At 32.5% G+C, this 12,413-nt stretch overlaps 2 protein-coding genes across 4 annotated transcripts; one reads left to right on the top strand and one right to left on the bottom strand.

Moving 5' to 3' along the window:
• Nucleotides 1,253-4,749, top strand: LOC107621346 (acyl-CoA thioesterase 2). 2 transcript variants are annotated; one of them, XM_016323376.2, is made up of 16 exons: nucleotides 1,253-1,332; nucleotides 1,416-1,508; nucleotides 1,601-1,750; nucleotides 1,988-2,034; nucleotides 2,116-2,241; nucleotides 2,402-2,479; nucleotides 2,575-2,662; nucleotides 3,010-3,122; nucleotides 3,252-3,314; nucleotides 3,397-3,452; nucleotides 3,563-3,667; nucleotides 3,744-3,800; nucleotides 3,890-3,991; nucleotides 4,069-4,117; nucleotides 4,210-4,278; nucleotides 4,372-4,735. In XM_016323376.2, the coding sequence occupies exons 1-16, from the start codon at nucleotides 1,317-1,319 to the stop codon at nucleotides 4,447-4,449; spliced, it is 1,290 nt and encodes a 429-aa protein (XP_016178862.1). In that variant the 5' UTR covers nucleotides 1,253-1,316; the 3' UTR covers nucleotides 4,450-4,735. The 2 variants fall into 2 exon arrangements, with proteins under 2 accessions (XP_016178862.1, XP_016178869.1); XM_016323383.2 differs by lacking the exon at nucleotides 4,069-4,117 and having other exon boundaries at nucleotides 4,372-4,749.
• On the bottom strand, nucleotides 4,752-7,386 carry LOC107621361. 2 transcript variants are annotated; one of them, XM_016323391.2, is made up of 3 exons: nucleotides 7,213-7,386; nucleotides 6,672-6,832; nucleotides 4,752-5,184 (listed from the first exon to the last, which is right to left on the bottom strand). In XM_016323391.2, exons 2-3 carry the CDS (start codon nucleotides 6,817-6,819, stop codon nucleotides 5,042-5,044), a joined length of 291 nt encoding a protein of 96 aa, XP_016178877.1. In that variant the 5' UTR covers nucleotides 6,820-6,832; nucleotides 7,213-7,386; the 3' UTR covers nucleotides 4,752-5,041. The 2 variants fall into 2 exon arrangements, with proteins under 2 accessions (XP_016178877.1, XP_020970194.1); XM_021114535.1 differs by having other exon boundaries at nucleotides 6,672-6,823.

Raw genomic sequence — 12,413 nt, 5'->3', positions numbered from 1 at the left:
TCCAAACGTAATTAATAAATGAAAATTTTTTTTGCAAGAGATTTAAACATAAAATTAGTTTTATTTTTCTATAAATCTTTTTAAAAAAAATCGAAAAAATATATTTTTGTAGAGTACTTTTTTTTTAATCAAAGATAGGATACTCGAACTTGCAACCTATTAATTGAATATGGGAAGACTATGTCATTTGAGTTATAACTTATTGGTTTTGTTAAAGTACTTTTATTATTAATGTAGTATGGTATGTTATCCCTTCTAGCATTTTCATTTTCCTCTAATATCTTGATAAAATTTGCTTTACTAATTAATTAGTTGTGGGTCGTGCTCATTTTTGTACGCATGTTCAATTCCTTGTGTTATGAGTGGATTGACTTTTGACTTTTTTAACTACTTTTTGCATTACTTCTTCCTTTAATTTACTCATTTTAGTTGAATTAAGGTTTAATAATCATCATCATGTGCTCTTCATGGTGACCCGTTTCTGTTAATTAGACTATTATTAGAGATCATACATATCACATGAACATTATTTATATTTATATGTATGTAAGCAATAAGCTCTTGGTAAACTGTATTTCTAATTTTCAATATAATATGATAATTTACTGGATAAAGTAATTATTGGGATAAAATTTAATTTAATTTCTAATATTTCAAACATATATTTTAATTTTAAGAGTTTTAAATGAGCTTAATATTATACCACTATTAAATTTAACACGAATAATTAACATATTGAAGAGACAATAACGTTCGATTTTAGTATATAAGTGAAATCGACCGTCCAACAATAATATTAAAGACTAAAATAATATTTTATCCTAATTTAATAAATGGCTTCAATAATATAATATAAAATAAATAACCCCCAAAATATATGTTATCTTATCTTATGAGCAACAAGAATATTTTCTTATATCCGAAATTATTTTGGGATAGATATATATTTTGTTATCCAGTGATTGGATGTGATAGATAATTAGATATGTGTCGCTCCACTGTATCTAAGGTGGGTTAGAGTTAGTTAGAGACGGCATGGCAATTAATTACGTACCTATTTTCTGGACGGAACAGAGACTAAGATCCGCTGTGGCCCACCACCGACCACCGTTATTCACGTGCACGCCCAACATTCTATCATTCCTTCTTCTTTTCTTCAGTTTCATATATATGATATGATATGATATGAGTCAATAAATAAATAAACATATTTAAATTTTGAGAAAAGTGTTTTTTGACTCATTCTATTCTATCATTCTCTGGCGATAAAACCAAACAAAAAGCGAATTTGAATTTGTTTTTGAATCGAGTGCGAAATGGACAACGAGCAAGGTGAGAGAATTGAGTGTTTGGATCAAGAGAAAAACACAAAACGAATGCGATAACATTGTTTGTTTTTTTGTTTTCTGTTGCAGTGATTGAGTTTTTGGGATGCGTTCCTCTTGTGCAGAGGCTTCCTCGCTCTTCAGTCAGGAAGATATCTCAACTCGTGGTTGTCAAACACTATGGTAAATTCGAAGAACATGTTAGCATAGAATCATGCAGTGAATTTTCTGGAAATTCTAGTATTGTTGTTGAATTGTTGTATGTACTTGTGTAGAGGCAGCAGAGTATGTTGCTCGCGAGGGTGAGGCTGGGGATGGTGTCTACTTCATCTGGGAGGGAGAGGCTGAGGTTGTTGGATCTGTGAAGGCCAATGATGAAATTCGTCCACAGTTTCAATTGAAAAGATATGACTACTTTGGTTATGGTAGTAAACATAATTCGTCCTTGGATCTTTGTCTTACCATGCATAGTTAGTTCAGTAGTGTTAGGGGATCAGTACATTTTGTAATTTGTAGTCATTAATAGTATTTTTAATAATGTGAAATTATATCTGATGGTGTGAGATTACACACTCTTTTTCTGCTAGTTAAATGCTGACTAAATTTTAATAAAAGTGCTGGCTCTTTAGATTTTCTTTAGTTTATAATCCTTCTACTTGCAGGTTTTTCAAATCCAGTTCACCAGACAGATGTCATTGCTTTGTCAAAGGTGCCCTATTAGTTTGTTTCTTATCATAATTATTGTTTTCCTATGTTAGCCTGTATTCACTTTTGTTGATTCCTGTGTTAGCTCACTTGCTTGGTGCTGCCCCAAGAACACTTGCCACTGCTGCACCCTAATTCTATCTGGAGAGCCGACAACTCTGTCAAAACATCTTCAACTCTGGAGATTATATTGCATTTGGAACCCATTGAGGTCATCTTAGTTTACCTTATTAATTTGAAAATCTTTGAAATGGATTCATATTTATTTCCTAACCTATACATAGATGTCTATCTTTGATGATTGGTACTAACATGTTGTATATCAACATTGAAAACCTTATAGCCTTTTTTTTCCTCTTTCTGTTTTGAAGGTAAATATTTTCAAAGGAGTTACACTTCCGGATGCTCCACATTTTGGAAAGGTGTTTGGGGGACAGTTTATTGGGCAGGTATGACAAAACTGCTGTATGTTCATATAATGCATTTGACTTATTTCAGTAGAAGCTTCTAGACATAGACTACTGAGATGACCTCTTACTTACAGGCACTGGCTGCTGCATCAAAATCAGTTGACTTTTCTAAGCTTGTTCACAGCTTGCATGCCTATTTTATTCTTCCAGGGGACCTACACAGTAAGCACCTTTACTCATAAACTTGTCTTTCTGATTCTTTTTACTTCTCTTAAGATGAGATATATATATATTTATTGAACTGTTTATCCTTTGTTTGAATGTCTTTTGCTGAGACTAGATCAATTAGTAGGTAATATTCTTTGAATAAAAATAGGTAAATAACTCATTAAGCATAAGCTATCTATAAGCAATAATAGCAGTAAGTAATTTCAATTTTCAAGCTCTCTATGCTTCTGTACCAAGATAAACTCAATGCATTCATGTAGATTATTGCACTGCTAAATAAATTGTTTGCTTTACTTCATAATTGTAAACAAACATACTTAGTATGAACATTCTTCTTCCAGTGCCAATTGTATATAAAGTTGATCGTCTCCGAGATGGAAAGAGCTTTGCCACGCGGAGAGTTGATGCAATTCAAAAGGGAAATATTGTGTTCACTTTGCTGGCTTCATTTCAAGTAATTTATGTTCTTCTTAGAGACAGTATTGAATGAACTTTCCCATGCAACAACAACTGAGACATGTTCATTTAACATATTCTCTTTCATAAATTCAGAGTATGCTTAAGTTATTTTCTTAATATACAGAAAGAAGAATTAGGATTTGACCACCAGGAGGTAGCCATGCCATCTGTGCCTCCACCAGATAAGGTAAGTTACATGGTTATTTATATTAATTAAGATTTAAGAATGAAAATGGTGTTGCTGATTTCAGATTATTAATTGTTTCTAGCTTTTGTCAATGGAGGAGCTGCGGGAGAGACGTCTTACTGATCCTCGTCTTCCAAAGTAAGATTTTGGGGGGGTGCAATGTGTTCTTAGAGAATATAAGATTCTATTTAGAGAACGTTCATGTGTATAAAGCTAAGGATCTTTGATGACTAAATTTGTTGCTTCAGAACTTACCGGAACAAAATTGCTACAACTAAATTCACCCCCTGGCCAATAGAGATACGGTTCTGTGAACCTACAACTTCAACAAATCAGACCAAATCTCCTCCCAGGTAATACTTTGCTGGGGAAAAGAAGGGTAGATCAATTCTTTGCCTTCTTTAATACTTGTTTAAATGTTTTATGCAGTTTGAATTTTTGGTTTAGAGCAAAGGGAAAACTTTCAGATGATCAGGCCTTGCATAGGTACATTATCTTATATCACTTTGGAATACTTAACATTAGGCATAAGCTTTCTTGGATTTCATATTTTTTGTTTGTCCATTATCCATTAGGTGTGTGGTGGCATTTGCTTCTGATTTAATATTTCTTCAAGTAGCTTTGAATCCCCACCGGAAGCAGGGTATGAAGGCAAGCTCTGTTAGTCTTGATCATGCGTAAGTACACAATTAACATTTTTTACATCTCAGGCATACCATACAAAAGTTTTCAATTCTTCAAATTCATTTCTCAGGATGTGGTTTCACCGACCTGTAATAGCTGATGACTGGATACTATATGTGGTGAGTTTCACAGTGTTCCTCTTTCAAATGAACAATGAACCAATCAATTAATATTTGACAATTGTGACTTTTCCTTCAAATGTGTTCTGCAGATTTTTAGTCCTAGTGCCTATAATGCACGTGGCACTGTCACAGGCCAGATGTTCAATCAGAAACGAGAGGTAAGTGTAATATCATTTGAACATAATCTCCATCAAAAATCATATTCCTTTTGATTCTTATGGTGGGTGTGCCTATTTTGTAAAAACATGCAGCTTCTTGCATCATTGGTTCAAGAAGGCCTAATCAGAAAGGTTAAAAGCCAAAGTTCTGCAGCTAATTCTAAGTTATGAAACCGCTGAAAATGGAAAGAAACATGTAGCCTGTATATCTATGGACAGGGTCATTCTTTGTCTCCCTTATAGTTGGGGGGGTTCACAACATGCAATACTGTGATAAGTGATATAAAATTGAGATGAAGTTTTGTCACTACAGCATAGAAATATACAATGTAATACATTAACCAAAATGTTGTTCTTAGAATGCTTGTTGAATCTAACCATTGTAGTCCCTTAAATCAAATCAAGTTTGTCTATAAAAAGTGAGTATATATAGAAATGAGAATAAATCTTTTTTATTTTCAATTCCATTGATATTATCAAGTGTGATTTTTTATTATATAAGATATTTTTTTGTTTCAGCATATTATCAGACCAAAGAGGAAATTGCTGACTTTCTTGATGATCTTGATAGTCAGCATATAATCGAATTCATAGGACATACGATAAAACTTACAAATGCAATACAACGGTAACCTGATTCACTAAGTAGATGCTAAGAGTTACTAGTGTGGTGTAATTCACTCTTGCTAGTCCATCATTAAAGCATCCCAAAATATATCATTTTCTGCTTTCTATGTAATGAGAGAGAGAGGAACAGCCAGTACTACTTTTTGTTGTCATAAGCAGCGATATTCTGGGGTTCACACTCGGGACTAAATAAACGAACCAGCAAAGCTGTGCTTGCGCTTGTAGTTACAGCACCACAAGCTGCCCAACGAAGACTCCTGGGAATTGTAATTCGAGGGCCTGCAGTGATAATGATGCAAAAACTTGATTATTAGTTGTAGTGGAACTGTGGAAGGACTCAAAAAAGTTGAAAATGTTTGCACCCAAAACTATTTGAAAAATTCATAAGACCATTTTAGAGTGAAACCAGATATCTGAAACACACATTTACTTTCTTTTCTACAGCTTTATTTTCTTTTCTCATATTCTATTTAAGGGGTAATTTGCAAGTTGGGATTTTGGAGAGGAGAAGAAGGAAGTGGTTTATAGTGTAGAATTTCAAAGTACAACACTACAAACCCTCCTTCCCCTCCCTTTCTCTCTAAAACCAACTTACAAACAAACTCATAGCCAACAAGAGAAAAAGTGTGACAAATGAAAAGTAGTGGCTAATCTCAGTGCAATGTTCACAAATAACATTAGGACTAGCTTCTACCAAAAGAGCAGACAAGAAATCTGTATAAGTCATATTGGCTCACATTAATAAGTTGATTTCCTATTTCTAATTAGACAAGAAAAAGATCCATACATTATCTATTTGCTTTAATATCATCATCCAAGGAAGATCAAATGACTATTCTTGGTTTTGGTAAATAGAAAAAAGGCCAAAAAAAGAAGCAAGGGCTCAAAGTTGTAACAATTTCAAGAAGCCAAATAAATCACAGGAAATGAAACATGGAAAAACATCAAACAGAAGAGTTTGCTGAGATTCAAGTGGGACAATGTCACTACTCTTCTGTAGCAGTGCCAATGGGCCTGAATTGGCTTGGCCGCTTAAGGATTTCGTGAAGGGTTAGCTACAAATTGGAGGGGTTATATGGGGCTAGCATCAGAAAAAAGTCTGAAGTCAAGCATGGTTTTACCTAATCCATGAATAGGATTTCGTCTCTCTCCATTCTTCTATTTTGATCCCAATTCTTTGACTAATTGCAAGTGTGGTTAAAGAATCAAAGGGTTAAGTGTAGTGAACCTGTTATATTACCATAATCTTACACTTTATATTGATACAGCTACAAGAGTGTATTGAACCTGTTACATTACTATAATCTTCTAAAAAACATTCAGTGATACTGCTAGCATTACATTGTTTGTTCATTTCCCATTTCGATAGTAGTAATTCTGGACGAGGTAAGTAGAGCTAAGCATATCTCTCTGTAACCAAGTATTCAGAGTTACATTCTTCCCATTATTTACTAGAATGATGATCTTTTATTGTTTCCTAGTCCACTAGTGATACTGTTAACTATGGGTCGTTAAGGGCTTAGGAGAATACATACATAAAGTACCGAATAACACAGATTAAAAAAGGATAAAAAAACATGTATTATATATTTATAAATGGGTGAACCTTTGAAATTTGCTTGTGAAAGACATTCATAAATGCAAGGAAGCAGAAACTAAAATCTTACCATTATGATAAGTGTAGCATTTCACCAAACACTTAGAAGGCATGTGAAAAATAACAAGATGCATAGACATAAACAAGGGAACAAAAGAAAAAAGCAAACCATAGTGCAATCGGCAAAGAACCCAAAATCCTAAGGCTCCACCAACACTGAATATCCCAGCAGTGTGTCTCATCAACCTGGAGCAAGGTTTTGCATCAGACCTCATCAGCTCACCATCGGAAAATCCCAAGAAACGCCGCAGCGACATCTTATTACATTAGCTGACACAATTTATTAGCACCACCTTAGAAGAATGAATGATTATTCAATCTAGCTACTGGTTCACTAGATCAATGGTTCAATCGTAGTAAAAAAATTAGCAAGAACTGAACAATTATTAGCAAAAAAATTAATAAATCAACAAGAACAGTAGCAGCAACAGCAACAATCACTAACAAATTAATAATAACCATAACAGCAATAACTACAAGAACTGAACAATTATTAGCAAAAACTTTAAGTAATCAAGAACAATAACAGCAAATATATTCAATAACTACAAGAATTAGCAACAAGAAGAACAACTAACGGATGCTGAAGAAGAACAATTAGCGACGAGATGTTGAAGAGCTGAATCGAGGAACAGAGTCGCGCATTATACCTGAACGCCGGAAGGGATGGAACTGGAGGCGAGTCTGGCTGAAGAAAACGGCAACGAGAGGCAGAAGACGACGGCAAGGCGACAACAGAGCTCGCGGAGTGGCGGACAGAGGAACTCGCAGCTTCAATCTCTGGGAGGTGAGGAAGGGGACGTACCGTCGCAGCTTCAAGCTTCCTGCTCCGGTGGGAAACAAGAAAATAGAATAAACTATAAAGTAATATAAATTTAATTTGAAATTTTTTTTTTATTTTTTTACGTATCATCCACCGGACAGGTCAAGACTAATCCCGTCGTGCCGCTTGTCAATGGATTGTTGCATATACAAGGTGAAATTCGAACTCACGACACTTGTTTGTAAATTAACTACTATTTTAACCCAACTTGGTTATTTGAATATTTTTATATAGTGAGTCGTTATTTTATTTTATTTTAGAGAAAATGACAAATAAGTCCTGACTTTTTATCCCGCAGACATTTTTGTCTCTGACTATTAAAAAATACTTTTGAATCCTTGACATTTACAAAACTTGGACGGATCAGTCCCTCAGTTCAAATGCCTCCGTCAGGATTGATAAGTCCAAATGCTTCCGCCAGGGACTGATCCGTCTAAATTTTGTAAAAGTCAAGAATTTAAAAATATTTTTTAATGGTCAAAAATAAAAATGTCTGTGGGATAAAAGATAAAAAACGTACTTGTCATTTTCTCTTTATTTTATAGGTTAAGATAGAGGATATTTTTTTTTTTTGGTCATAGATAGAGGAGATTTCTTTTTCTGGTTTTCTAACCAATTTTGAATCGTATTTCGTATGTTGGGCCTGGACCCGAAAAATCAGGTAATTGTTTGGCTGTTTGGGAGATCTGAAGGTTGTGGTCGGAACATTTTGTTTCTCTCCTTTCAATGGATTTTACCAAGTTTGATTCATTCATATCTTGCTTAGATAGAAAAACATCACAAGTATTCATTCTTTTGATTTGGCTATTAATGTGAGTTTGTGACAATTATATTTTACTCACAAAGGAATATTATGTGGAACAAAAAGAAAACATACAATTGAATTTATCTTACTTAATATTTTATGATATTTTTAGATGAAAACAATCATATTTTTTCTCTTAAAAAGAGGAAATTCTCTTTCTCACCTAATAAGTAGTGTTTATTAGGGGTGGCAAACGAGTCAAAAATTGTCAGTTTGACCTGCATAATCCATTAAAAAGGACGGACTAAGTTAGAAATTTAAAATTGTTAAACTTAAAAAGTTCGTCTAACACGCACGGCTTTCTAAGTTATATTTTGGATTATGTGTTACATTTGATTGATTATAAATTTAGAAATGTTTAATTATATGTGTTAAACAATGTTTGTTTTGCTTTGGATAATGTTGATTTTATTATTTTGTTTCAAAAAATTTGGTTGATTATATTAATAGAATTTAATTTAGATGCACTATTAGTGTAAAATACTTTTATACGTATATTTAATTACGTAATATCATATCAGTCAAAATAACTCTCTTTCACATACACTGCATGAATAGTCATTCAAAAAAACAGATGTAATTATACGACTGTATAAAACTTTTACATTATCAGTGCATCAAAATTAAAATCTAGGTGATTGCTACGGTACGATAATAAATTCATACGTACCGATACGTTTAAAATATGAACAAATAATAATAAAACATGTGGAATTTATTTTTCACGTCAGCATTTAATTTTTTCTTTTTTAAATATATAGTATATCACAACTTTTACTAAAATACCCTTTTAATTAAATAAAAATAAAACAACATTTATTTATTTAATTTTATAAAAAGACTTAAACATTTTTTTTATTTGATTAGACAAAAATACCCTTTTAAATTAATCAAATTTTAGAATTCAATTAATCCTAATTTTATAATTTCAAATAATTAAAACAACAAAACAAAAACATATTAAAAAAACAAAAAATTAAAATTGTTCTTCATCTTCCCCAATTCTTTTGAGTCTTGATCATTCATACCCCTCTAAAGAAAAGCAGTTAAAGACCCAAACCAAATCGACAAAATCCTAGCCCTAGATTTTTTGTAGCCGCTGTCTCCAGGTTCTCAGCGCTTCCGCTTCTTCCTCTTCCCCTGTCCGGAACCCAGGTAGCTCGGCACGTTGTCCCCATCCTCGCTGGCTTCTCTGTTCGTGGCTTGGAGCAGTTCGCCGTCGGATCACCGCTTGCCGTCGTCTCTACTCTCGCCGTCGTCTCGCCGGTTGCCGTCGTGGCAAACCTACGTCGATGACCACCTTCTCTGCGAAATTGAAGGCAACCACCTCTCCTCCGCCGCAATCGTCGGCCAAGACGGCAGTGTTTGGGCTCAGAGCTCTAATTTCCCTCAGGTTATCTTTAATACTTCTCAATTTCTCTCTCCAAAACTCTCCTTCTTTCTTAGTGCTTTGTTTTCCAGATTCATCTGTTCTTTTTTTTTTTCCCGTTAATTTTTCTCCGATTTATCAGATTTGATTTGCATGTGACATACTGACATATCCTATGGTTTTGGTGTTAATTTGATACATTCGCGCTTTAACCATAGCTGTTTAGTTTTATCAACTGGAGCTAATTGATTAATACTAAGAATCTCAATCCATTGGCTATGGACTTTTGATTAAAGTCTTATGTATGCATTGTGTCTCCATTTAAAATTTGACACATGCATAAATTTCGTCCCCGTTTTCGCCAAGAATTTGGCACTCAGAAACAAATAGGATAGAAACAAATATTTGACTATCCACAAGTACCAAAATATTCATGGCTTGATGCGCACAAGTTTTCTTTAACCTCAAGAACCAGATGAACTTTTTATTAAGCAGGGTTCAAATAAAATGTTCCCCTTAGGCCTTAACAACATAATTTATTTTTTAATTCCCTTGTATTTCTTGTGCGTCTTACGATCCAATAATTTCCTTTGTTGAGTTTACAAAAATATACAACATAAAAGTTCACAAGGGACAATCCACATAGTACATTCTTTTAGAGACAAAAAATCCCGAACATGATACTACTCATCACCATAAAACAAAAACTCATAGCCATTAATACCGCAAGGAACATTCATGTGAATATAAAGCTCATAGTAGATTATTGTACTTCCGATGTTATTTCAACATGCATCTTTAAATGAACAATTGTATTATATACATATATGTTACGGATAAAAAAAATCAGTCATTAAATCAATCATTTATATAAAATATATATTAAAATATAAAATATATTAAAAAATAGTTAAAAAATAATAATTAATTTAATTACTATTTTTTATGTGCACATACATAGCTTTGTAGATAAAAATTGACAGAAACTTCTTAAATTTTATAAAGTTGAAAACATGAAAGGTAAATTCTAAGCAAGAAAATAGAGAAAAAAAAAGACGAAATTTACCATATTTAATCTTAAATAATATGTTGTTATGAAAACAATTAGGTAATAACTCAAGCTAAGTATATATATAAGAAGATGCATAGTTTAGTAATTACCCTTGACATTGCCGTCTCCATAGAAGACCACAGAATCCCTTGAAGGCATTAGGGGTGTTCGCGGTGCGGTTTGGTTCGGTTTTAAGGGAAAAAGTCATCCGATCCGAACGCTTAATTTATGTGCGGTGCGGTTTGGATTGGATGAACTTTTTTTTTAAATCTGATCCGATCCAATCCGATTACAAGTGGTTTGGATCGGTTTGGATTTGCGGTTTTTTGAATAAAAAAAATTAAATATATATAACAAGTCTTAACATCAAATTTTAAATAATCAACAATGACATAACAAGTCTTAACATTTAACATATCTTAAAAAGCCAACGATAACATAACAATAGAAATAAAATTATAAGTTAGTTAAAATAAATAAATAAATAATATTTTAAACATAAAATATTTATTAAATAAAAATAATAAATGAATAATAAAAAAATGTATAACAAATTAAACATGTTATAAATATAATTGTAAATATAATAATAAAATAATAATATTATAGTACATTATGCGGTTTGGATTGGATTGGATCGGTTATGAAAAGTAGATCCGAAATCCGATCCAATCCAACGGTTTGCAAAAAATAAAATCCAATCAAATCCGAATTAGTGCGGTTTTAATCGGTTTTCGATTTGGATTGGATTGAATGAGCGGTTTAATTTGGATCGATTTGGATTTAAAGAAAGTAACCAGCAAAACAATTAGCAGAAATATAGGTATGTGGTATCTTAGCTTCTTCTATGGCTTTTCTCACTACCATTCTGTCATCAAATGTTGCTCTTCCTGGCTCCAAAGCATGTTCCATTCTTCCTGGGTTCATCCCAAACTCGGAAGGCAAAAAATCTCTATTATACATAAGTATTATATCAACAAAATTTATTATAATATTATTTAAATAAGAGGCGCCCTCGTTCAACGCGTGTTTTCTATTAAAACTTTATCATATCGAATGTTTTGATATAATGGTTTTTTTTCCTAATATTATTAATAGTTTATATATAGAAATTAAATTGAATGGTATACCTTGCTATTTCCGGCTTCCTTGATAGCATGAACGAGCTTAAGTTGAATTGACAAGGTGAGTGATGATCATGAAAGGAAGCTGTTACAAGGTTAGCACCTTGTTCCTTGAATGACAAAAGAAGCTGAACTTTCTACAAAGAACATATGTTTCATGCCCTTCATCTAAACTTGCCTTCACCAACCTTTTTCCTATTCCCCCTACAATAAGCACCTTGCTCTTCAATATCTCTCTTGCTTTTTAAGTTTTATGGTATACAATGCATAATAAGGCCTGCGTGCCATCTATGTCTTGGAGACTTGTAGTGTACATGTAGATTATTTATTACTATATATTATATATTTGTGGCTTAGATCCATCGGTTGTAAAGTAATATAATATAACTTTGAGATATCCACAAATCAATGTTAACTTGTCATCCAAGTAAACCAGTTCCTTATTTCAAGTGTTGTATACTTGTATAGTTTGTACCACTGGAAAGAAAAGTTAAATATTTATAGAATAAAAAATCATTATGTATTTAAAAAAATCAAATATCAAATAAGCTATTATGTATTTATATATAATTTAATTTATTTTTAATATATTTTTATATTTTAATATATATTTTATACTAATAACTAATTTTGATAAATAATTTTAATGTATATTTAATATAATTATTATAGAATAATA

This window comes from Arachis ipaensis, chromosome B02, assembly GCF_000816755.2.
Source record: "Arachis ipaensis cultivar K30076 chromosome B02, Araip1.1, whole genome shotgun sequence".
NCBI lineage: Eukaryota > Viridiplantae > Streptophyta > Magnoliopsida > Fabales > Fabaceae > Arachis > Arachis ipaensis.
Note: the sequence above shows the minus strand (reverse complement) of the source record. Positions and strands in the feature narration are given on the sequence as shown.